General features: G+C 41.8%; 2 protein-coding genes across 3 annotated transcripts in view; one reads left to right on the plus strand and one right to left on the minus strand.

The window, feature by feature from the left end:
• The first annotated feature begins 1,812 nt into the window (after positions 1 to 1,812).
• Positions 1,813 to 22,260, plus strand: ALKAL2 (ALK and LTK ligand 2). The gene is made up of 6 exons (XM_067468214.1): positions 1,813 to 2,241; positions 4,630 to 4,937; positions 16,828 to 16,881; positions 16,982 to 17,062; positions 20,252 to 20,317; positions 21,640 to 22,260. The coding sequence occupies exons 2-5, from the start codon at positions 4,658 to 4,660 to the stop codon at positions 20,314 to 20,316; spliced, it is 480 nt and encodes a 159-aa protein (XP_067324315.1). The 5' UTR covers positions 1,813 to 2,241; positions 4,630 to 4,657; the 3' UTR covers position 20,317; positions 21,640 to 22,260.
• The window catches only part of ACP1 (acid phosphatase 1), a 36,023-nt gene continuing 19,346 nt past the window's right edge, over positions 7,661 to 24,337 (minus strand). The window contains exon 7 of one of the 2 annotated variants that reach the window (XM_067468210.1): positions 7,661 to 7,822. The gene's annotated coding sequence lies outside the window, so the exon portion shown is untranslated. Of the gene's footprint in view, positions 7,823 to 21,722; positions 24,296 to 24,337 lie in introns of those variants that run through there. The other variant, XM_067468211.1, reaches the window with a different exon arrangement.

The following is a 24,337-nucleotide window of genomic DNA, read 5'->3' on the forward strand; positions in this document are numbered from 1 at the left end:
CACCATTTGGAGCCATGGAGAAGAAGAACTAAACAAGTTCCTGGACCACCTCGACAGCATCCACCCAAACATCCAATTCACCATGGAAAAAGAAAATAATGGGAAACTGCCATTTCTAGATGCCCTAGTCACCGCAAACCAGATCAACAATTGGGTCACACAGTTTACAGAAAACCTACACACACAGATAGATACCCACATAAAAACTCCAATCATCACCCAAGTCAAAAAAAGAAGTACCATTAATGCCCTGGCAGACGGTGCAAAAAAAAAATCTGTGAACCCCACCTCCTCCAAGATGAACTGAACCACCTCAACTGGGCTCTCCAGGCCAATGGATATTCCACCTCAGACATCAGAAGAGCTGCAAGACTGAGAATAAGCCACGAGAATAAAGACGAAGATCCACCCAGAGGAAAAGTGTTCTTGCCATACATCAAGTGAACCGCATAGGGAAGCTGATGAGGAAACACAACATACAAACTATCTACAGACCCTCTGCAGGAGTCTACCATATACCATGCAGCTGTGGACAAGCCTACATAGGGACCACCAAACGCAGCATTGCCCAAACACAAATCAAGGAACAGGAAAGGCACTGCAGACTGGGTTGTTGTAGGTTTTTTCGGGCTATACAGCCATGTTCTAGAGGCATTCTCTCCTGACGTTTCATCTGCATCTATGGCAAGCATCCTCAGAGGTAGTGAAATCTGTTGAAACTAGGAAAAGGGTTTATATATCTGTGGAATGACCAGGGTGGGACAATGGACTCTTGTCTATTGGGGCTAGGTGTGAATGTTTCAACTGACCACCTTGATTAGCATTTGATGGCCTGGCAGCGCCCGGGGGAATCTTTTGTTGTGAGGTGATTAGATGTCCCTGATTGTTTTCACTCTAAAATTAAAACAGCAAAACAACAGAGGGAATTCTAGAATATCAAGGCAGGAAATCTCACATTATCTGAGTGTGTTGTCAAAGGCTTTCATGGCCAGAATCACTGGGTTGTTGTAGGGTTTTTCGGGCTATATGGCCATGTTCTAGAGGCATTTCTCCTGACGTTTTGCCTGCATCTATGGCAAGCATCCTCAGAGGTAGTGAGGTCTGTTGGAACTAGGAAAAAGGGTTTATATATCTGTGGAATGATCAGGGTGGGACAAAGGACTTTTGTCTGCTGGAGCTAGGTGTGAATGTTTCAACTGACCACCTTGATTAGCATTTGATTGCCTGGCAGTGCCTGGAGCAATCTTTTGTTGAGAGGTGATTAGATGTCCTTGTTTGTTTCCTCTCTGTTGTGCTGTTCTAATTTTAGAGTTTGAACTCAGATAACCCAGTTCAAATAACCTAGAGTGTGGACTAAGATAACCCAGTTCAAAGCAGAGATTGTGGGATTTTTCTGCCCTCTGTGTTGGACACCCGAGTTCTCTCTGTGGGGACATGAGAGAAGCCTCCCATAAGGATGATAAAACATCAAAAAATCTAGGGGTCCCCTTGGGAACGTCCTTGCAGACGGCCAATTCTCTCACACCAGAAGCGACTTGCAGTTTCTCAACGGGGGAAAAAAAACAAAAACAAAACCGAGTTCCCGGTCCTACATTGAAGCGTTCAGGCTACACTCTAAGGAACTGATTCCCGAGGGCCTTGCATCAAGAAAGAGGAGCGTGTGAGGGAAACAGCCTCCTCCTCCTCCTCCTCCTCCTCCTCGTCCTGCAAAGGAGTGGGAAATGCCTCTTTCCGGCGGGTTTCTCATCCAAGCCACTGGGGCCCCTCTTTTTGACGTCTTTTTTGCGAGGAGGGCGCATATAAGAGGAGGCGGGCGGGTATTGAGGGGAGGGCAAAGAAAAAGACGGAGGAGAAGAAGAGGAGGAAAAGGGGAAGAGGAGGTGTGAAGAAGAGGGGAAAGCGGTGTGACGAGCTCGTGCGGCCAAGGGAGCCTGGGAGAGAGCGCGCGCGCCTCGCGTCCACCCACTCGTTGCAAGCCGATCCTCGCGCTCTCTCACTCTCTCTCCCTCTCGTTCTCTCGCATCCCTCATGGACTCCCCCAGGAGCCTATATAAAGCCGGGTCATGGAGCAGCCCGAGGAGAACCGGCGGAGCTTGACAGAGGCCACGAAGAACGGAGGAGAGTAAAGGCAAGCGAAGCTCCCCTTCAGCGCTTCTCCGGCCAAAAGGGAAGCGAGAGAGGAAGAAAGAGAAAGAGAGAAGAAGAAGAGAGCGCGGGCAACTCTCCTTCCAGACTGAGCAGGTATGTATGTATAGGGACGCTGCTGCTTCTGCTCTCTTCCCTCGCGCGCTTCCCGCCAAGTTCGGCTCCTTGCCTGGACTAAACTTTCCACTTCCTTGGCTCCATGCTCCCCAATCCTGGGAGTGCGGCAAGCCCCCTTTCCCAAAGGAACCCCTCTCTGACCCCACAGCATTGTGCCCGGGCAGTTCAAGCCCTGCCAGAGACTGTATTCATTGTGTTGTACTCGGAATTGCTTTTGGGAAGGCAGGTAGAGAGGTCCAAATGGTGGAGAGGGGGAAATTGCGTCTTCTCTGTAGAATCGATGCGGTTTGACACTACTTGAACTGCCTTGCCTCATACCTCCCCTCCGCGGGCTTGTAAAGGGGAAAAAAGTGGGTGTTATCAAACTAGGCTGTGAGAGGACTAGTGTTGTATTACTGTGAGTTTTCCGGACTGTATGGCCATATCCCAGAAGCATTCTCTCCTGACGTTTCGCCCACATCTATGGTAGGCATCCTCAGAGGTTGTGAGGATGAGGATGTTATCAAACTAGGCTGAGAGAGGACTATTGTTGCGTAGCTGTGAGTTTTCCGGGCTGTATGGCCATGTTCCAGAAGCACTCTCTCCTGGCGTTTCGCCCACGTCTATGGCAGGCATCCTCAGAGGTTGTGAGGATGAGGTTGTTATCAAACTAGGCAGTGAGAAAACATGTTCCAGAAGCACTCTCTCCTGACATTTCACCTGCATTCATGGCAGGCATCCTCAGAGGTTGTGAGGATGAGGGTGTTATCAAACTTGGCTGTGAGAAAACTATTGTAGTGTTGCTGTGAGTTTTCTGGGCTGTATGGCCATGTTTCAGAAGCACTTTCTCCTGACGTTTCGCCTGCATCTATGGCAGGCATCCTCAGAGGTTGTGAGGATGAGGGTGCTATCAAATTATATGTGTCCCATCAAACACTTCGGATAGAAAGATATCTGGCCAACAGAGTTTGCTGTTCCCACCTATAGCAGGCATCTTCAGAGGTTGAGGGGGCCTGTGGGAAACAAGGCAAGTGGGGTTTATATATCTGTGAAAGGTCCAGAGTGGTAGAAAGAACTCTTCTTTGTTGGAGGAAAGTGTGAATGTTGCAATTAATCACATTGATTAGCATTGAATGGCCTTAAAATACTTTAAAAACTCGAAAATCGGGACAGTAAATAAAGAGGGGAATTCCTGACATGAAACAATCAGGGCCAGCTAACACCTCCCAACAAAGGATTCCCCTTTGTGTTGTTGTGTTTTCACTTTTCAGTTTTGCATTAGAGAGGGGGATAGGTAGAATTCTCCATCAGAATTTTCCGATTTTAATATGTATTGATAGCACTATAAAGATGTAGATAAGCCCTCCTGGAAGAACATCCTGATGGCTAAGAGCTATTGCGTAGTTGAATATGCTGCCCCAGGGCCCTTCTACACAGCCATATAACCCAGAATATCAAGGCAGATCATCCACAATATCTGCTTTGAGCTGGATTATCCGGCTCAAAGCCATATAATCCAGTTCAAAGCAGATAACGTGGGGTTTTATTCAGCTGTGTGGAAGGGGCCCCAGAGTGTGTTGGGAGCAGAGGCTGGATGGCTATCTGTCTAGGGTGCTTTGATTGTGCTTTCCTGTATGGCAAGTAATGGCTTTCCAGACAGGCCCTATATCCCAGGATCTGATCCCAGATTATTGCTCCTCAGCTATAACAGAACTTCACTCAATCTAGGTTCTACAAATCACGTGCTTTAAAACTTTCCTAAGGGCCCTTCCACACAGGACTATATCCCAGAATATGAAGGCAGAAAATCTCACAATATCTGCTTTGTACTGAGATATGTGGCAGTGTGGACTCTGATAACCCAGTTCAAATCAGATATTGTGGGATTTTCTGCCTTGATATTCTGGGATATAGGGCTGTGTGGAAGGGCCCTGAGTCCACACTGCCATATATCCCAGTTCAAAGCAGATAATGTGGGATTTTATTTAGCTGTGTGGAAGGGGCCTGACTCGCGTGGGCTTTGGCACAGGAGAGCCCCCAAGCGTGGTTCCCAAAGTGGGATGGATGGATGGGAGCGTAGTGCGCATGCGTGCGCTCCGGGACATGCCGAAGAAGCGGGCAAGTTGGCTTTGGGATCTCCCATGCTCTGCCTCTGCCCTGTCGCTCTTGTTAATAGTCTGCTTTGGGTTATGGGACTGGAAAGGTTGTTTTGACCCCGATGTGTAGGGTTGATGTGACTGGAGTGAGTGCCTTTGGGGAACTCTCTACGCGTGTGCCTGACTTCCAGGCGAGAGGGGCCCCTGAGCTGGGCTCCCCCCCCCCCCCAAAAAAAAGCCTTGCTGACTTCTTCTCCCTGTGGTCCTCCTCCCCCCTCCCCCCCCCCCTTAGTGCCGAGGCTCGTGGCCCGCCTCCGAGGATGGGCGGCCGGCTCTTGTGCTGCTCCCCGGCGCTGCTGGCGGTGGCGGCGGTGCTGTCGGCGGGGCTGTGCAAGGAGCGGCCCTCAGACGCGAGCAGCGCGGCGGGGCTCAAGGAGCGGCAGAACCTCCTCAACCTCATCATGGAGATCCTCCAGGAGCTGAAGCGCTACCGCCTCGAGGAGGACGAGAACGAGAACGGCGCCCACTACAAGCAGGACTACCTCCTCGGCCGGAGGCAGCTCCCCGACTACGGAGCCGACTCCGAGGAGCAGAGAGTCGGTAAGTTCAGGCTGGAGACCGGGGGTGGGGTGGGGTGGGGTGGAGAGAGTGGGGAAGCCTTCTCCAGCCTCTCCTCCCATTTCTGCCCTCTCCCCTCCCTTCCTTCTCTTATCCACTCCCTCCCCTTTTCTTCCCCCCTCCCTTCCCTTCACTCTTCTCCTTTTCCTCCCCCTCCTTTACTCACCTCTCCTACTGCGCTCTCCCTCCCCTTATCTCCCTCTAACCCAGGTATGGGCAAACCCAGGCCCGAGGCCGGATGTGGCCCCTTGGGCTCTTCTCTCAGGCCCTCCTCTCACTCACTACCCCATCCTTCCTTCAGTTTTTCCTCCCTCCCTTTTCCTCCCTCCCTCTCTCCTTCTTTCCTTCTCTCTTCCCTCCATTCCCTTCCACACTTCCTTCCTTCTCTTTTTCCTCTCTCTCTCCCTTGTTGCTGTTGTTCATTCATTCAGTTGTTTCTGACTCTTCGTGACCTCATGGACCAGCCCACGCCAGAGCTCCCTGTCAACCATCACCACCCCCAGCTCCTTCAGAGTCAATCTAGTTACTTCAAGGATGCCATCCATCCATCTTGCCCTTAGTCAGCCCCTCTTCCTTTTTCCTTCCATTTTCCCCAGCAGCATTGTCTTCTCTAAGCTTTCCTTTCTTCTCATGATGTGGCCAAAGTACTTCATCTTTGCCTCTAGTATCCTTCCCTCCAATGAGGCTTTATTTCCTGAACTATGGACTGGTTGGATCTTCTCGCAGTCCAAGGCACTCTCAGCACTTTCCTCCAGCACCACAGTTCAAAAGCATCTATCTTCCTTCGCTCAGCCTTCCCTAAGGTCCAGCTCTTACATCCGTAGGTGACTGTGGGGAATACCATTGCTTTGACACTCTCTCCCTTACCTCCCTCTTTCTCCCTCCCTCCCTCCTTCCCTTCCATACTTCTTTCTTTCTTTCTTTCCTCCCTCCTTCCCCCTCTCTTTCTCCTTCTTTCCCTTTTGTCTTTCCATCCTTTTCTTATCCCTCCCTCCATTCCCTTCCACACTTCCTTCCTTCTCTTTTTCCTTCCTCCTTTCCTTCTAGGGAATGTTGAGCTGGGAGAAGAGAAAGTAGGGAGGGAACATGAGAACCATGTTTCAAGATTTCAAAGGGTGTCCCATTGAGGAGTAAGAGGGAGGAAAACTGACTTTCAACTCCTCTAGAGACCAGGGCCCAAGGGAGCAATGGTTTTAATCAGCAGGGAGAGATTTGACAGAAAAGATTAGGAAGAACTTCCTGGAGAGTGGCATTGACTGCCTCAGAGTGTGGTGGAGTCTCCTTCTCTGGAGGCTTTTCCACAGAGGCTGTCTATTGGGAGTGCTTTGATTGTGTCTTCCTGCATGGCAGGGGGTTGGACTGGATGGCTCTTGGGGGATCTCTTCCACCTCTAGGATTCTAGATCAGAAGTAGGCAATGTGGGGTCTCCTGGAAACACATTTTCTCCCCCATCCACCACCATCTCATTCTGATGAAGGCTAACCTTTTTGGGATCCAAACTTTTTCCATCTTTCCTTAACTTTCTGTCCCCAAAAGAGAGGAGGAAGGGGCGGAAGGGCAGAGAAGGGGGTGCCCACCCTGCTCCGGTCCACCACATGGCCCCCAAGTTAAAAAGTTTGCCCATGCCTGCTCTAGTCCCTCTCTTTCCCCATCCAACCTCGCCTCTCCCTTCTTCTCTCTCCTCTCCTCTCCTTCCTTTCCTTTCCTCTCCCCCTTCCCTTTCCTCATTTCCTTTCTCCTACTTCCCTTCCCCCACCCCCCCCCATCCTATCTCCCCTTCTCTAACTCACCTCCCTCTCCTTCTCTCTGGTCCCTTCATATCTCCCTCTAGTTCCTCTTCCTCCTCTTTCTTCCTCCATCCCTTTCATTTCCTTCCTCTCCCTTCTGTCCTCTCCTTGCCTCCTCTCGCCTTTCTTCCCCTTCTTTCCTCACCACTTTTCTCCGCTCCCCTCCATTCCTCTTCTTTCCCACTTCTTTTTCTCCCATACTCCTCCTTCTCTCTCTCTCTCTCTTGACATCCCACCCCACTTTTCCCTCTCCTTGTAACCCAGTTGGCCATCACTCCCGCACTTGATCCCTAATTGAGGAAATCCCTCCAACAACAAGAGCTCTGGTGCTGGGACAGGGAAAGTCCCCTTTTGGGAAATGAAGGGATGGAGAGGAGGCATCTTCCTCATTCTTTGACACTGGAGGGCACTGAAGAGCAAAACCCGGTAGATTGAAACCTGTGGGAGTTTGGCACAAAGGCAGACTCCTTTGAAAGCCAGCCCTGGACCCCAGGCCTCCTAAACCCAACTTGTTACAGTCTGGCATTCCTCATTTCAAACACCCTTCCAAAAGTCTTCCTTAAAAAGTCTTCCATAGTTAAAGCCGTCCCCTCCCCTGTATTATTGCACTTTCCTTATATGCTATTAGAGTGTGTTCCTGAGAACTGCCTGTATGGAGCTCAATGATTACATCCTCTTTACATCAGGAGCAGGAGCCAGTCCCATGTGGGCATAGCCTTTCAAACATGTACTGCTTCCAATAAGTGCAGTTTTTTAAACTCCAAAGCACCACTTTGGTTGCATTTAGCAAACAGTGGCTTCACAGTTGCGATTTCACTAATACGTCAGCAGTGGAGCTACACTTAGTATCTTTATATTCACTGTTTATAATGAGAGAGTTGAGCAAATGTTTCAAGAACAATAAGGCAGAGACAGGAAGGCTTGAAGATGTTTTAAACTTCAAATCATTACCCACAAATTGTCCCAATTTGGCAGAGACAGTTCCAGATAATCAATCTTCTGCTGTCCTGTTTTCAGCTGCTTTTAAAATGTCCCATTTTTTTCTTTTCCACTTTTCTCCTTTCTCCTTAACTTCAATTTCTGAAATTGAATCAAAGTGCAAAATTAGCTTGTATCCAATTAATGAGGATGTGGGAGGGAGAGAAGAGGACAGAATCTTTCCCTTCCTAGTAGTCTCAGGCAAAAGCAAACTGCTGATGGGATGTTTTTCTTCATTATTAATTTTTGCCATTATGACCACACTCTAATGTTGGTATTCACATCCAAAACTCCCAAAGTCTACAAGAAGCATGGCGAAGAGTGAGGATTTGTGGAAGTTGTAGTCTAAATAAGACATCTGAAGGGTCAAAGCTTTCCTATCCCGGATAAAAGGGCTTCTTATGTGCAAAATAGATGTCCATATGTCTTATGTCACATGCCTGTGCCTTCCTCAATGCTTCTAAAATGTGATATATCTTCAGGAAGTCAGGTTTTGTCTCTTTTCTAGGACGTTTATACTTTTTGTGCAGTATCTTATTTCGAATGTGCACAATAAAATAGAGACCTTAATTCTACTCCTTGAACTGCATTCATACCACCTCTGGCCTGAAATCTTATCCTACGCATCAAGGCCCCCCTCCCTCCCCCCAATTAGCTATCTTATCTGCTGTATTTTTTCAAATATTTCCTTTTTATACCTTTTCTCCCCCTTAGCCTCACTTTGAAATCTGCTTAGAAAAGTGGAATAGCTTCATGACAAAAAGGTCAAACTATTAGTGCTGTTCTAAACTAGAGACCCTTTAAACACATCGAAAGTTGTCTTGATTCTTCAAAACTGAAGATACAATCATAGACTTTGACAAATAAACACTGGAATGTAGTTATAGGGTACATCTACATGTAGAATTAATGTATTTTGACACTGCTGGAACTGGCATGGCTCAATGCTATCAAATCCTGGGAGCTGTACTTTGATGGAGCACCAGCATTATTGAGCAAGGAAGACCTTGTAAAATGATAATCCCCACAGTCCCACAACATTGAGGCATGGCAGTTCAAGTGGTGAAATGTTCTCTCTAGGTCAGCGGTTCTCAACCTTTGGATCCTCAGATGTTTTGGCCTAAACTCCTGGAAATCCCAACCAGTTTGCCTGCTGTTAGGATTTCTGGGAGTTGAAGGCCAAAACATCTGGGGACTCGCAGGTTGAGAACCACTGCTAAGTACTCCAGTGTTGCTCTATTTCCAACTTCCGCCATTTATGCTGGAGGACCTGAAGATTTCTAGAGAGAACACCTCTCTAGGAATATCTAGGTCCACCAATGCAATTCTGTGGTCAGTTTCCAGGAAAATTCAATTGCAGAATCATGCTGGAAGACTGACAAATTTCTACAGAGGTGTTCCCTTAGAGAAAAACCAGTAGCAATTTCTTTATTCACAGCTTATCAATTTCATGGGGTCCTGTGCCTCTCAGTGAATGTGGTGGGAGGACTGTACTTTTATTTGACTTCAGTGGGATAATTCTACAAAAAAAAAAATAATTTCAGAGATACCTCTTTAGAAACTTAGGACATGATCCTTCCCTGCAAGTACCATTAAAATCAAACAGGAATTTTTGCTTATTATAAGCTGAATCAGTAACAATCAAAGCGAGCTTCTTTATGTTGCTGCAACCTGATATTTGTATATAGACCATTACTTAATTTAGATCTGTTTAGAAGCTACAGTGTACAGTATAGAGCAGTGCTTCCCAACCTTTTTGTAAAACCAGGGACCACTTTGATTAGGGACCACTTTGACCAGGGTCCACTCTCCAACATTAGTACCAAAAAAGTTACAAATCAGTTTTTGGTCAACTTTAGATTGGGTTTGGTTATTTGGGGTGCTGATTCAGAAAATTGCATTGGATAGACCACATCAGCTCTAGTTTCTGATACAGAACATATGCCATCCAATAGTCCCTATCTGCTCGCACACAGAAAACCATATTTAATAAGCCTTGGCACTATAAGAGGGTTTCACGAGACCAGTCACCTTCATTGCAATGATGTAGTAATGGTGAGACTGCAGACCATATTTTAGTTCTTGTTGACCACTGAAGGTCTATGGACCACAGGTTGGGAACCACTGCATAGAGCAAATGGTGTGGTTTAAAACCTGAGCCAGCATGCATGGCCCCATTGAACCCTGTGGTGTAGAGTAACTCTGGAACACAATTGAAAGTAGAACCTATCCCTCTGTACAGATACTGAATTTAAAACCAGTAGGTCAGTGGTCCTCAATCTGTGGGTCCCCAGGTGTTTTGGCCTACAACTCCCATAAATCCCAGTCAGTTTACCAGCTGTTAGGATTTCTGGGAAGTGAAGGCCAAAACATCTGGGGACCTACAGGTTGAGAACCACTGCGGAAGGTGAATATTTAGTCCATGACAGAGCAATCTTAAAAGAAATCCCATCTTGGCCACTTATCAGAAATGTAAGGTGGAAAGAACTAGCCTGACATTTTAAAGAGGAAGTGAAACAAGTGATGTGCTGCTATCCAGAAAATTCTGTCTCAGCACTCACAAAGAATTCATACAGATTTAGAAAGAGACCTCACGATAAGCATCACATGCAGATGCAACAATAGGTACAACATTGTTATGAGCAAAAGTAGTCCTCTGTCCTTAATACTGTAGAATTAATGCAGTTTGGCATCACTTTAATGCTGTAGAATCATAGGAGTTGGTGTGGCACCAAGTCTTAAAGGTCTCGTAAAACTACCAGGATTCACTAGCATTGGTCCATGGCCGTTAAAGTGGTGTCAAGCTATATTAATTCTATGATGTAGGTGTACTCTAGAGCCAAGAGACTACAAGGTGTCTGTGTATATTAATTGCCCTTTATACTCGCGTATACATCTAGAAATTCTAGTAAAAAATACCCCCAGCCCTTGCTCAACTTATCTATGGCCCAATATGAGTACTGTACCTTTTTGGGAAATTATCATCTTTGGAAAGGCATGGTCTTTGGAAAGACCTTGTTAGAAATAATAACTTTTTGGAAAAATGATGCCATAACCTTTTAGGAAATGGAAATCTCCATGATCTTTTGGAAAATTGCACAAGTAGACTTCTTCAAAAGCAACATAGTTACTTTACTCACAAACTTCATGTATTCAGCATACAGGTACATTGCATATCAATCTTTTTTCAAATGGATTTGAAGCAGTTTCTTTGTGCAGATTACACAGGTCATCTTTCTTATAATCTTCAAGCCCATAGTGTGTACTCTAAAGCATCTATCTGGTCTGAGAGTCTAATAGAGTCTCTGGAATCAATTCTCTAAAACATCATGTTTCTACAGTCTTCTAAAAGCATACTGTTTCTAACATTTGAAAGCATACTGTTTCTACATTGACAGTCTAATGGCTTCTGAGATCCAAAATGGAGTCTGAACTGAACAAGTCCCAGATCTGATCACATGGTCTGCAGCCCCTCCCACAATATAGAGTTAAGGAAAACTCTATACCAATATACACATATACAATATAGTAAGCAATCTGAATTATATACATAACTAGTGGAGGCTTGAAGAAGGTTGCTATTTCTAACATACCTTAACTCTTAATTAAAAAGGAACCATCCTCTTGTCTGAGAAGAGCAGAAAAAGGCAAGAACTTAGTCCATCCTGGGAAAATCTAAAACAGGCCTATACAACCTGCAGACTTCAGCTCCCAGAATTCCTGGCTATCGGACAAGCTGGCTAGGGCTTCTGGGAATTGGGAGTCCCAAACACCTGGGGGGGGGGGGATCACAGGCTGTGCAGGTCTGATCTGCCTGATCTAAAAGAACTTCAACCTAGTATGGATTAATATACTGATTTTCTACATTCATGGTATGGTAGTGATAATGATTGACACACCAAAGAGTATTTGGAAATGTACCCCCATCTTCACTGCAAAATATGAAGGAATACAGTCCATTTTAGTCTATATCGGAGTGAGAAATTTGTGGCCTTCTAGTATTATTGGAGGACAGTTCCCATTACCCATAACTATGTACCATAATCAGTAGTGTGAGATTATGAGAGTTTCAGTGCAGCATCAACTAGAAGGCCACATTTTCTCAACTTTGGTCTACAACTTCAGACTATATCTACAAAATAATTTTGAAGACAGCAGAATCTGCTTAAGTAATTAGTTGGATTCGATGTATAACCATGCTATAGAAGTTAATTAGAACACAATTACTAAAATATAGTTGTTGTGAGCTTGTTTTAATAAAAGTAACAGTGCCACTTTCTGAAAGACTTTCCTTCCCAGTCTTCTAATAAGTCTTCTAAGGCATTTTACCATCTCCTAGGGCACTTTTGAGAAACATCTGAGCATTTACTATGAAGCAATTAGGTTAAATAGGATAAGGTCAATTCAGCTGAGTCTAACTTTACATAGAGTAAATAAATGTTGAATTTCGAGAAATGTTTAAACTTGCCAGTGAATCAGATCTGCGATAAAGAGGCTCCGAGGGAATTCAAAGGCCACTTAGGCATTCATTTATGGTAAAATAAATAAACTACAGTGCTCCATGGGCAATCAACATTAAGACATCACCATAAGTAACCATAAAAGCAGTAAAATATGACACTAAATCAAAAAGACTGGCACAAGCAACTAAAGAGATTTTCAATAAGCTACTTATATTCTGTTCCATTAAATAGAAGACGTGGGAAAACAAGCCACTCCAGAACAAAGTAGTTTGCTGCTTGTCTCCCCAACCACAATACTTTGTTCAGCACTGATTACATTTCTTGTTAAGGAAATATTAGCTTGTCCTGAATATTAGATAATAAGGTTGAGGAACTGAATCACAGAAATAATAGCAGCATAAAGAATTCAGTCAAAATTCAGATTGTCTTTGTTTAATATAGCCATATATGGTTCTGTACAATTAAGGATCTGTGGAGATATAGATAGTTATGTGAACTGAAAACACAAGTGTGGAGGAACAGCTAGCATCTGAGATAAAAGTGGATTTACATGTTTTGTTTACAGTTCCATTAATCTTAGGTAAGCAGTAACATCTGTGTGTTTCACTGAAATGCTATGAAGCAGTTCAAGTGACAGGCATGAGCACAGTGTCATTTGAAGCCCATAGTGTAAAAACAGTATTAGGCAGTTTAGCAAAACTTGGGTGCAGTTCAAGAACAGTAACCACATTCTTCTTATTAGTCACATAGCTTTAAGCTCACCAGTGCCCTTCACCCCTATCAGTACAATGTAGCCAGGAGTATCTAGAATGGTCATAATGCAAAAAGTAAAACAAAATATAGAAAAAAGAGATGCAATGATTGATGTGCCCAAACAGAGACACCCAAGTTCAGATGCACTTGGGGCCAGCCATACATCAACCTGATCTACTTTACAGTGTTGCTCTGAAGATGAAGACTATATAAGAGGGGCCCTTATGTTAGCTGGCCCTGATTGATTCATTGATTGATTGATTGATTGATTGAACAACACTCAGAAAACAGAGGAATTCCTGGCATTAAGCAATCAGGGTCAGTTAACACCTCCCAACAAAGGATTCCCCAGGCAGGAATCAGCCAATCTTTGAAGCTGCAAGGCCATTAAATGCTAATCAGGGTGGCCAATTGCAACATTCACACCTGCCTCCAGCAGACAAGAGTTCTTTCTCCCACCCTGTACATTTCACAGATATATAAAATCCACTTGCCTAGTTTCCAACTGACCTCACAACCTCTGAGGATGCCCGTCATAGATGTGGGTGAAATGTCAGGAAAGAATGCTTCGGGAACATGGCCATACAGCCCAGAAAACTCACAGCAACCCATATGAATGTAATTAAAAAGCTCAGTCAGTAGGAGAACGTTCCTAACTTATTCATATAGGTATGAATTGTGGTGTATTATTGTCTGTTACCATTCTTAGCCCTGTTAGTACATTGATGCAAATTACAATTCCTGAGTGTGAAATGAGGGCCTACATTTCAGATCTCAGTTTCTTAGTGAATATGCTTCAGATATTCTGTTGGACCTAAGTGTTGTATGCGTTTTGTGTCTCTGCCTAATTTTCCCCATTTTCATTACTGATTGTAATATTCACCAACATTTTCAGTACTTATAACTATGAAAATTTAATTCTTCCCCAGACTTTAGAAAATCAATGGGTAGTCTCTTCTTCTCTGCCTCCCACCCTCAGTCCATAATAGTAAGATATATCTGGAAAGGAATGCTGAATATATATGTGAAGCTGAATATGTTGGAGACCTTTGTCTGTTAATATGTAGTAATAATAAACTAGGATTGTAAGTTGGAATTCCCGTAATACCTCACCACTGGCTCTCCTGCTCATGACTAATGGGAACTGGGGGGGAAATGGGGAGGGACCCAGTTTTCCCCCCTTAGAGTAGGGAGTCTAGCTAACTCAAAGTAATGTTGTGATAATAAACACACAGTATCATCCTATAAAGGCCTATTAAATAATATGTCCTAGTGAGCTGAACACAATATTTTCAGTTCCTACTAGCCCCAAGGTAACTAGGAAATAAGCAACAGCAATTCTCTTTCAAAATACACATATTTAGGCCTTATAAAATAGAACACAGTTCACTGAATATTGTAAACATAAAATCCAAACACACAAGTAAAACTGTTCTGAAGCACACAATTAAACTTGATTTGTTTTTAAGTTATGCAAACATCTTGCATCTTGTCTGGGAGAAGACAATTTCTTTCCATTAAAGAAGCATCCTTTAAAAAGTATCTCACACACATAGTAATAATAATTTTCTTTCTTACCTCTTTATGGCTCGAGGCGGGTTACAACATTGCTAAAACACATAATCATTTGTGTGGAAACATTGTATTATTGCAAAAGTCTTGTTTGTTTATACAAAAATTGATCAAAAAGGTACGCAACCCCCAAGCTGAAGCCCTATTATCCAATATTACAAATGAAGCTTCTTTTAACCACCAAGTGATTTCATGGTTGAAGCAACATTTGTATCAGGAATCTCCTGGTTCCCACTCTTTTCCCCTACATCAGCTCTTATTATTATGGACAGACAGTTCCCGAGTTACAAACATCTGGCTTACAAATAACTCATAGTTAAGAACAGGGGTGAGACAACAGGAAGTGAGAGAGATCTTCCCCTTGGATGAGAAATTCACTCCTGGAAGAGTTATTATGTGGAAAAGGGGTCTCCACAGAAGCTTTATCACCAATCCTTGTTTCCATAACAAGCCAAATTTTTCAAAGTCCAATTCTCACAGGGACAGAAAGTGACACGAAGTCTCCTCTGAACAGGGACACAGACAGCAAAACAAACACCATAGGGTTATGAACCCTTCCCTGTACTATCCAGAGCTAATGTGTATATGTATGTGTGTGTGTGTGTGTGTGTGTGTGTGTGTGTGTGTGTGTGTGTGTATATATATATATATATATATATATATATATATATATATATATATATATAGTATTTGGCTAGAGTTACACTTAAAAAAATAACTGTTCCGACTTACAAACAAATTCAACTTAAGAACAAACCCTGAGAAGCTATCTTGTTTGCAACTTCAGGGCAGCTTGTAGTTCATTATCTATGAATGATCTAAGAGACTAAGGTTCAAAACCCTTCTTGACCATACCTTTCAGTTTGCCTCTTATATGTGTTTGTATCTAATGTGAGGATTTTTACCAAATTTCAACTGTTAAAAATACTCGAGATTATCCCATAGTCCATGTCCATGTCCAGCTTGGGTACTCTGTCTGTCTCCCATGTCTTCTTCAAAATGCATCCTTTCTTCATTCCCTTTTGCAATTTTCTAGACACTATCTCTATTTGGGTATACAAATCCTTTGCTCTCAACAGTTATCCAAAATGGCACTCCTGTGTATGATATCAAATTCCTTGGTCTCTGTAGGTTGCTCTAAATCTTTTTCCAAAACCCAACACTTTATTTTCTTTTTCTGAAAGTTCTAAGTTGGTTCAATCCATCCCAGATTCATCCTTATAGCTAGAATTTCCAACCATATACAATTTTCTCAGCAATTTCACCTCCTTACATACTTTTGGTCATTTGGACAGCCTTCCTCCACAACCCTAATTCATTTCTTTAAACGTTGTTGTTTCTTCATTCAGTCACTTCCGACTCTTTGTGACCGCATGGACAAGCCCACGCCAGAGCTCCGTCGGCCGTGGCTACCCCCAGCTCCTTCAAGGGCAAACAAGTCACTTCAAGGATAGCATCCATCCATCTTGCCCTCTTCCTTTCCCCTTCCATCTTCCCCAGCATCATTATCATCTCCAAGCTTTCCTGTCTTCTCATTAAGTGGCCAAAGTACCTCATCTTTGCCTCTAATATCCTTCCCTCCAGTGAGCAGTCGGGCATTATTTCCTGGAGTATGGACTGGTTTGATCTTCTTGCAGTCCAAAGCACTCTCAACATTTTCCTCCAACACCACATTTCATTAAACATAGGTATCTTGAATATCCAGCAAATTCTTTTAAGTAATCAAGAAACTGATTTGACATACTTCTGGAGGACTCAACTGGCCATTGCTATCACCCTGAAATCAGGGTATGCCACAGTCTTTCAGCCTCCGAGGAAGGCAAAGAAAAGTCCCCTTTGAATAAATCTTTCTCTGTGTGTGTGTGTGTGTGTGTGTGAATGATAGGGTCACCAAGGCACTAAACATTAAATCAATGACCTCTGTCAAATAAGTCATAGAAGGACAAAATTTCCCTCAAAGCAAGAAAAGTATACTCCTGTGAGTGAGAAACTGAGCACTTGCCTAATGTTTTCAAACCAAGACATTTATTATTTTGCTAGTTAGAGAACATGCAGATGATTGTCATGTACTTGCCAGAACTGTTAACAACAGTGTAATTGAGAAATCCACTCCCTTTGGGAGTTAGTCCTAAAAATACTTGCTTAAAATTGTTTTATTTTTCTTGGACATAAGGTTTTCTTCCAATTTTACTCAAACTGATTCTAACATTAGTAGAAATATTACTGCCCTTCATAAACAGAGTTAAATTTTATCCTGTTTTTAAATGTCTAAAAACTAAAGAGCATGGAAAGTGAGTGTCTTTTATTGCTTTTCAACAGAAATAGTTCCAAGAGATCTGAGAATGAAAGACAAGTTTTTAAACCATTTAACAGGTAAGAATTTAAATATATGTATGTTTTTACCATTAACTTTCTTATGGTACCAAGACTAAAGTGATCTATTGCTTCTCTTTCTCTCTCTCTCTCTCACTAGGACATCTTTATTTTGGTCCAAAATGCACTAAACACTTTCACAGACTTTACCATCATACAAGAGACTGTACTACTCCTGCATGTAAGTGCTGTTATCTGAAACAAGAATGAACTACTGCTAAGTATAATAAGGCTCAGATGGGGATAAATTGTACCTGTCGGTTTGAACCTTAAAATGTCAACAACCCACATTTAGTCATCATAGCATTGCATTCCATGGGAAGCTATTTTAAATTGCTCTTGCTGCAATTCCTTTGAGAGGTCTACTGGCTCTAATTTCATAAACTATCACTTAAAAAGTACTTTTTGTGGGCAGCCAATTTGTACTCCAATTATATGTCAACTTTTTAGGTTTACAGTGTAATGACTTGGAACTTACTAGTTCATCAGATAACACACATTAATGAATCAAGCCTGTTTTGGCTTTCAACACTTGGATTTAAAAAAGGAAAAAATGTTTTCCAGCACTATAGCTGGCAAGAGTCAGAGAAGACAGTGCTAAAATTAGGACTAAATATGATGTCTTCCCCCATCATTGTTCAAAATCCAATCATCTAATATCTTTCAAACTCTCCATTTCTAAGCTTCTATACATCATTCTGAAAAGGTGGTCCACAGAAGTGAACAAACAAATAGTTCTCAATATCCTGCTCTATGAAGAATAAGGAATCTGTGTTTTGCTTGCTTTCAGAAGTAAGGATCAGTCATTGCTTCTTTATCCCAGAATGCAGTATTGGGTAAAATGTGATCCCCGTAACACTTGAATCACACTGACTGAAAGGTTGGCAGTTCAAATCCGGAAAGCGGGGTGAGCTCCAGCTGTTAGCCCAAGCTTCTGCCAACCTAGCAGTTCAAAAACATGCAAATGTGAGTAGATCAACAGGTACCGCTTCGGCGGGAAGTTAACAGTGCTCCATGTAGTCATGCTGGCCACATGACCTTGGAGGTGTCTACGGACAATACCGCCTCTTTGGCTTAGAAATGGAGATTAGCACCCTCCCCTAGAGAGTAGGACACAACTAGATTTAATGTCAGAGGAAACCTTTACCTGTACAGTTAACACTTGAATAATACCTATTCAGCCTGAAAAACTAATATTAAAATACATCTGGCCAAGTTTTTGGACTCTGATTTTTTTATCTATCTCCTGCTTTTTGTACCTCATAGGCTGATTAGTTCTGGAAAACATGAATATTTTTTTCTGGTATCTAGTTGAAATCCTTACAGATGTAAACATAATAAAGGCATTTACCTAATATTGAATTTTGCTCTTCTCTGCCCCCTGGATAGATTCCACAATCATGAATTAGCAATGCTTTTTTAATTTGTCTCTCCAGCATCCATAACAGATCAAAATATTGTCTGTCAAGTAAAAAACGCTCATAAAGCTAGGGTTGAATGCAAAATCCATGTAATCTAAATCGAAATGGCAATATGTTTGTTTTTGTCGCTTCCAAAAGATAGAAGGGACCAGCAGGAAGTAAATGAATGTCTTTCAAACTACTACATATGTGCAGATCTAAAACAGCTTGGGGACTTTGGACATAGGCCTGTATATCAAAATACAAATAATTGCACAGGAAATAAAATAAGTTTCTTTTGGGCTGTAAACAGCTGAAAGACTGCATGCTGGAGATTATGATTTCTGCAACTGGATGAATCTTTCACCCACAAAATAAGTTGACAATATAGCAAACAAATAATGTACATAAGTGTCAAATTTATCAATGTACTCAATGGAGAATCTTTAATTTCTCTTCCCCCAGTAGCCTTCTGCTATCTTGGCAGTAACTGAAACTGTTTATCTCATATTTCAGTTTTAGAGTAGGTTTCTCTATCAATTCTTGCCACTTGCACATTAAAACTACTTATATTTGGAAAGTCAAAACAAGTAATTTATTGAGTTAGGGAAAAAATTACTTGTTTTGCAGCCTTTTAACACAAAGACATTAATCTTTGACATCTGAATTAGGTTGCAGGAGGTCTTAACTAAAAACATGGAGATGCCATATGTACAATCATATGTATATGTGTGTGTGTGTGTGTGTGTGTATAGGGTATACATAATACTATTTAATTGTGTTTTGTATGGAAATCTATTGCATAAACAAGGCAGTTGGAGGCTACGTAATATAGGTTGCTGCATATTGCAGTCCATGTTGTAGTGTATATTACCCAGCATATTCTAGGTTAGAAGAAGTTTCATCTTTTATTGTTCCTCACCCTGGTTTCCAACCAAACTTGGATTTGACAGGAACCACAACTAATGCCAACTCCCTAGGTGTACCTACATGATGTAATATTTTCAAAAAATTAAAGTTGTTCACATTTGCATTACTATTTTTTTGTGTTTAGAACAACAATGTAGTCTATTGTGCTTTGAATATCCATTACATTTATATCCAATATTTGGGCAGGTATGAACAAATACAGGTTACTGTGAGGTTCAGGGCTCAGTGTGAACTATAGCCTAAAATTCTTTTCACACTTTAAATATTAAAACATACAGGGTCGCTCTGATAAGTAGGTAAACAGTATAGTTTTCCACACTTCATTATTAGGTCATTTCTCCTTTTTTTGTGCTAGCTCATTTAAGAGTAAATAGAACATTTTTTATTCCATAGTTCAACTAATTTCAAAATGCCATTCTTGCAAATCTCTGCATACCTAACTTGCCTCCACATGTATGCAAACTGAAAGAGGTTGGTAGCATAAGCTTTCATGGACTAAGTTTACTTCCTTAGATTCAGTATACCTAGTTTACGAAAGCTTATGCCTTCAACAATTAATCTCTAAAGAGCTATAAAATCCCTTTGCATACTGATATTCCAGACTAACATGGTTATGGCTTTGAATACCTGCCTAGATGTGTTTTGGAAATTCTTCAAGTAGGTGCTTACAGGAACAGGGATTGTTCACTTGTATAGTTTCAAATATACAGTGTCTCTTTTAGTAAAGACGTATCTGCCGATTTTACACATACATATTCAGAAGTATGTCCAAGGGTGCTTTCTACCCAAGCAGTCTGCATAAGATTATACACTGAAGTGCATATAAAAATCCTTACAGATGTAAACATCTCATTTATCATGTTCACCTGACAAGCCACATAGATTTAAACATGTTTTAAATGGTTTCAAAATAAATGGCAGTAGATTTGTATAAGCTCTTCCTTTAATATAATACCAAGTTAAACCAAGTTCTTTCTTTTGAAATTTCAAAGCAAAGTTGGTTCTTTTCTTAACACCTATCTATGATCTTTTCACTGTAGACTATAAAAGATGTGCCAGGCTTCTTACTCGGTTGGCAGTAAGTCCAATGTGCATGGAAGGATAAGGTAAGCTTTTGAAAGAAGCAGTTGCGTGCTGTCTTATATGCAGTGTTAAGATCTCCATTGTTATAGGTGTAATAAATGTATCAATGCTGGAATAATAGCTCTCTGAAAGGGGAAGACCTTAACCAGAAAGAGTGACTCAGGGCCTTCCTTTAGCAAAAGACTGGCCATAAATAATGATACCCCCTGCTAGAAAGAAACATAAAAACCCTGACACATCAAGCATCATTCCTTCTTAGCAGTATGCAGTTAACAGAGAGCAAATTTGCTTCGTTCAAGACAATGCACACCAGTCAGCAACCATTTTTAGTGTATTGACACTGGGTCTTTATTTGCAGTTTTGGCATTATTATCCATGTTTTAATAAAGCTTAGTGTGTCCATGTAGAAGCGATTAACATGTTGCGGTAATTCAGTTGCAGTATACTCACAGCATGACAGACATTAAGTAAATTCAGTAACTTTTTTTCTAATTTGCAAACTAATTTCAATATTAGCCTACACTTCAAAGCAGACATCCTGTTCTTTCTTCCTGCAACCCACAGCGAGATAGCACCCTTAAGGTCTTGTGAGGAAAATTTCCTCACCTAATATAAGTCACAAAATTAAAAAAAAAACTGGTTGAGTAAAGGTGATCACGACCATTCGCTCTATTGTTGCTGTTTGAGCTCTGAGTAGCTTTACTTGTAGGGGTGGTACAGAATTCTGTTGGCGATTTGGGAAAAATTGGCAATCCAGCAGCCACATCACCGAAAAATTACCGGCAAGGACCTAGTCAAAGCCTTAACTGGAACAGATCACAAGCAGCCAGATCTTTTGGCTAATGGAGGCGATGGGGATGAGTGGCATGTGGGTGACCTTGCAAATCAGGCAACAGTGGGTGCCTGGCGGCAGTGGCTCCTCCCCTTCTTTCTTCCCCTGTAGCCTCCTTCTCGAAGTGCCATCCCCCCGACAGAGCACCCGCTTTAGGCAAATAAGGCTGCAAAGAAAGAAAAAGGCAAGAAAGGCTTCCCTAGGCTTCTCCTCCAAAGAGGGCCCTGCCAGGAACTCGCTTTCCCAGCAGCACTTTGTGGGCATGGGCATTGAAGGAGCCTCTTGCATTCCCTCCCGGGGAGAATGGAGTACGATTCTTGGCCACCCAAAGTCTGCATCCACAAACTGAAAGATTTTCCACAACAGCTGATGCTCACATCCTGAGAGAAATTGCAAACCAATCTGGAGTTATTGTGTATGTTGGATTGCAACTAAAGTGAATTGTGTTTCCATCTCATACAAATTGATAAATTAATCATGTACGTTTATATGTATGTTTTGTTTTTTTTCCAGATGCCACTACTATCAAAGGAATAGCGCCAAGAGAAGTGCCTTGGAAACCAACAGGGAAATTAAAAAAACATCTTTGTAACATATTCCATTGTGAAGAGATTTATTTTTGCAAGTTGATGGACTACTTCCCCAAAATCTTTCAACATGTGTTTTGTATACTGTCACTACTGTTTACAGATACACATTCTTTATGGTAGAATTCTACCAAAACAAGAGAAAACATTTCATACTTTAAAGTTGCCCTACAAGAGAAGTGTTGTATTGCCAAAAAGGAATTTCAGTGACTATCAAACACCCGAGTACATTTCATGCAGAGACATTATGGGACACTGTCAAGAAAACTTTCCTGTGAAGATGGCTATCACTTATATCTTTTTTTGCTTATGCAAGTCAAACAGTTTCATTCCAGTCTTTTTCATAAATCTGTTATGTTGGATTCATTGAGTGGAAAACTGTATGCCATGTGCAAGAGAAACATGTTTTATGTAAATCTTGGATTCTGTATCCACTCTAAAATGCCATCTGTTTTCTGTACAATAGAGGTATAAACATTCCAGCTAAATGTGCAATATGTAAATAATGTAAATAACATACATACAGAATAAAGTGTTTGGTATATTACCTAGCTCTTCATGACTATTTTTCAAACTTCCTAACTGCTCTTTTGAGGATACAAAACTACTGCTAAGAAACTGTTAAAAAGGCATTGCATAGCTGAGGACCAAGTAAATTTTTCAAGTGGTACTTCAAACAGTGGAAGATAATACAAGTGAATTTTGGTTCAATAACATCCTTGGGATTAATTATTCCATAAAGGCAAACCTTGCTCATTCCTGCAATCACTTTCTCAAGTCTACTACTAGCTTTGTTTTATTTTGCTGATTTTTGTTTCACACACATGGTTCTCCAAATGAAAAGGATAGATGGAGCCACAACCTATGCATGAAGCACAAACGAAAACACCACATACCTCGTATGTCATCCTTTAGTAGGGGAAAAGATAAAGGGAGAAGAAAGGACATTAAGAGCTGTATCAGAATAAATGTACTGTCAAAGGCTTTCATGGCCAGAATCGATATAGTACAGAAACCTGGTGTAATAGCCAATGTGATGGATTAGGTAGTGCATCTAGAATTAATGCGGTTTGGTATCACTTTAAGTAACATGGATTCAATCTACGGAATAGCTTTACAAGGCATTTAGCTTTTTCTGCCAGAGTACTAGTGCTTCACCAAACCAGATTTCAGGATTTCATAGCATTGAGCTATGGCAGTTACAGGGATATCAAAATGCATTATTTCTGCACCCTCAAATCCTCAATCGTCATGGGACTTAGGAGCACCCGGTGGCACAGTGAGTTAAACCCTTGTGCCAGCAGGACTGCTGACCGATAGGTCAGCGGTTCAAATCTGGAGAGAGTGAGTTGAGCTCCCTCTGTCAGCTCCAGCTCCCCATGCAGGAACATGAGAGAAGCCTCTCACAAGGATGGCAAAACATCAAACATCTGGGCGTCTCCTGGGTAACGTCCTTGCAATTGGCCAATTCCCTCACACCAGAAGCAACTTGCAGTTTCTCAAGTCATTCCTGATATGAAAAAAATAAATAAAAGACTCTTTGAGCAACTTTGGGAAAGCCATACTCCATCTACTCTACCTCAATAGTTTTTCTGAACATAAAAATAGGAAAACCATTGTAAAGGAAAAGAGGAATATTAAAGCAGCTAATTAAGTGCTCAGCTGGGCATTTATGCCAATTTCATGAGACAAAATTTTTCTCCTGCTATAAACTGCAAGGAATAGAAAGTGGATAGACGGGTTTGCTAATTGCCACAGACTATCAAAAATTGACTACACTTAATGCCTTACATCTCATGATACTTTAGAAAAAAAATAACCGGTATGTAGTTAGAAAGAGCAGCACTGCTATCTATCCTAAATCTACTACTGATCAGTTTCACCGGATGATCATGCATTGGCAACATAAAAGCCCTCAGTGAACTCTGCTGCTTACTTTCCTATTTGAGAATTCCCATTTAGTTCTGTACTTTAATCCGTTAAAAATCAATTTTGTTTAAACTTATGCCACAAGTATATTTTCTCTGAAGCTTCCAAGGGTTATGTCAAGCCTTTTAGATAAATCCAAATATATAATATCTATTTAATATATTATCTGCACCTCTGTACTTATCTGCACCTCTGAATTCTGAAGCATGCTTTCATAAGACAGTTTACTCCTACTGAAACTGAAACTTCTCAACAGGAAGCCTTGTTTTCTTTATGCTATGTAACACATACTTTGTAACACATAGCTTAATAGTATTTTCTATCACTTAATCTCAGCATGTTTGGCAAGAGCTTTATTGTATGATACATTTAAATTATTCACTATTATTTTCACACTAATTTTTTTAAATACATACCCAACACCAGGGCAAGACTGCATCTTAAGGTCATTTCCACCTTATGTTAACCCTATAATAGGGGTTTATTGGAATGATTCATCAGAGGGAGTTTGCCACTGCCCTCCTTTGAAGCTGTGGCATGTCTGGTGGGTTGACATGGCCAATGGGGGATCCGGCCTTGGTCTTGAATTGTAGATCAGTTCCCAAACCATTACACCATCATTCTATTGCTTTCTTCACCAGAGGTAGTGATCTCTATAGGGGACAGATGAGTTCATCCATATCACAAAGGAAGGG

The sequence above is a fragment of the Anolis sagrei genome, chromosome 1, assembly GCF_037176765.1.
Source record: "Anolis sagrei isolate rAnoSag1 chromosome 1, rAnoSag1.mat, whole genome shotgun sequence".
In the NCBI taxonomy this organism is placed as follows: domain Eukaryota; kingdom Metazoa; phylum Chordata; class Lepidosauria; order Squamata; family Dactyloidae; genus Anolis; species Anolis sagrei.

Bases quoted from the DNA above. Each gene is read 5' to 3' on its own strand.
- ALKAL2 (XM_067468214.1), top strand. From the start codon at position 4,658: ATGGGCGGCCGGCTCTTGTGCTGCTCCCCGGCGCTGCTGGCGGTGGCG. The intron at 4,938-16,827 runs GTAAGTTCAGGC...GCTTTTCAACAG, and splicing joins CTCCGAGGAGCAGAGAGTCG to AAATAGTTCCAAGAGATCTG. The intron at 17,063-20,251 runs GTAAGTGCTGTT...TTTTCACTGTAG, and splicing joins AGACTGTACTACTCCTGCAT to ACTATAAAAGATGTGCCAGG.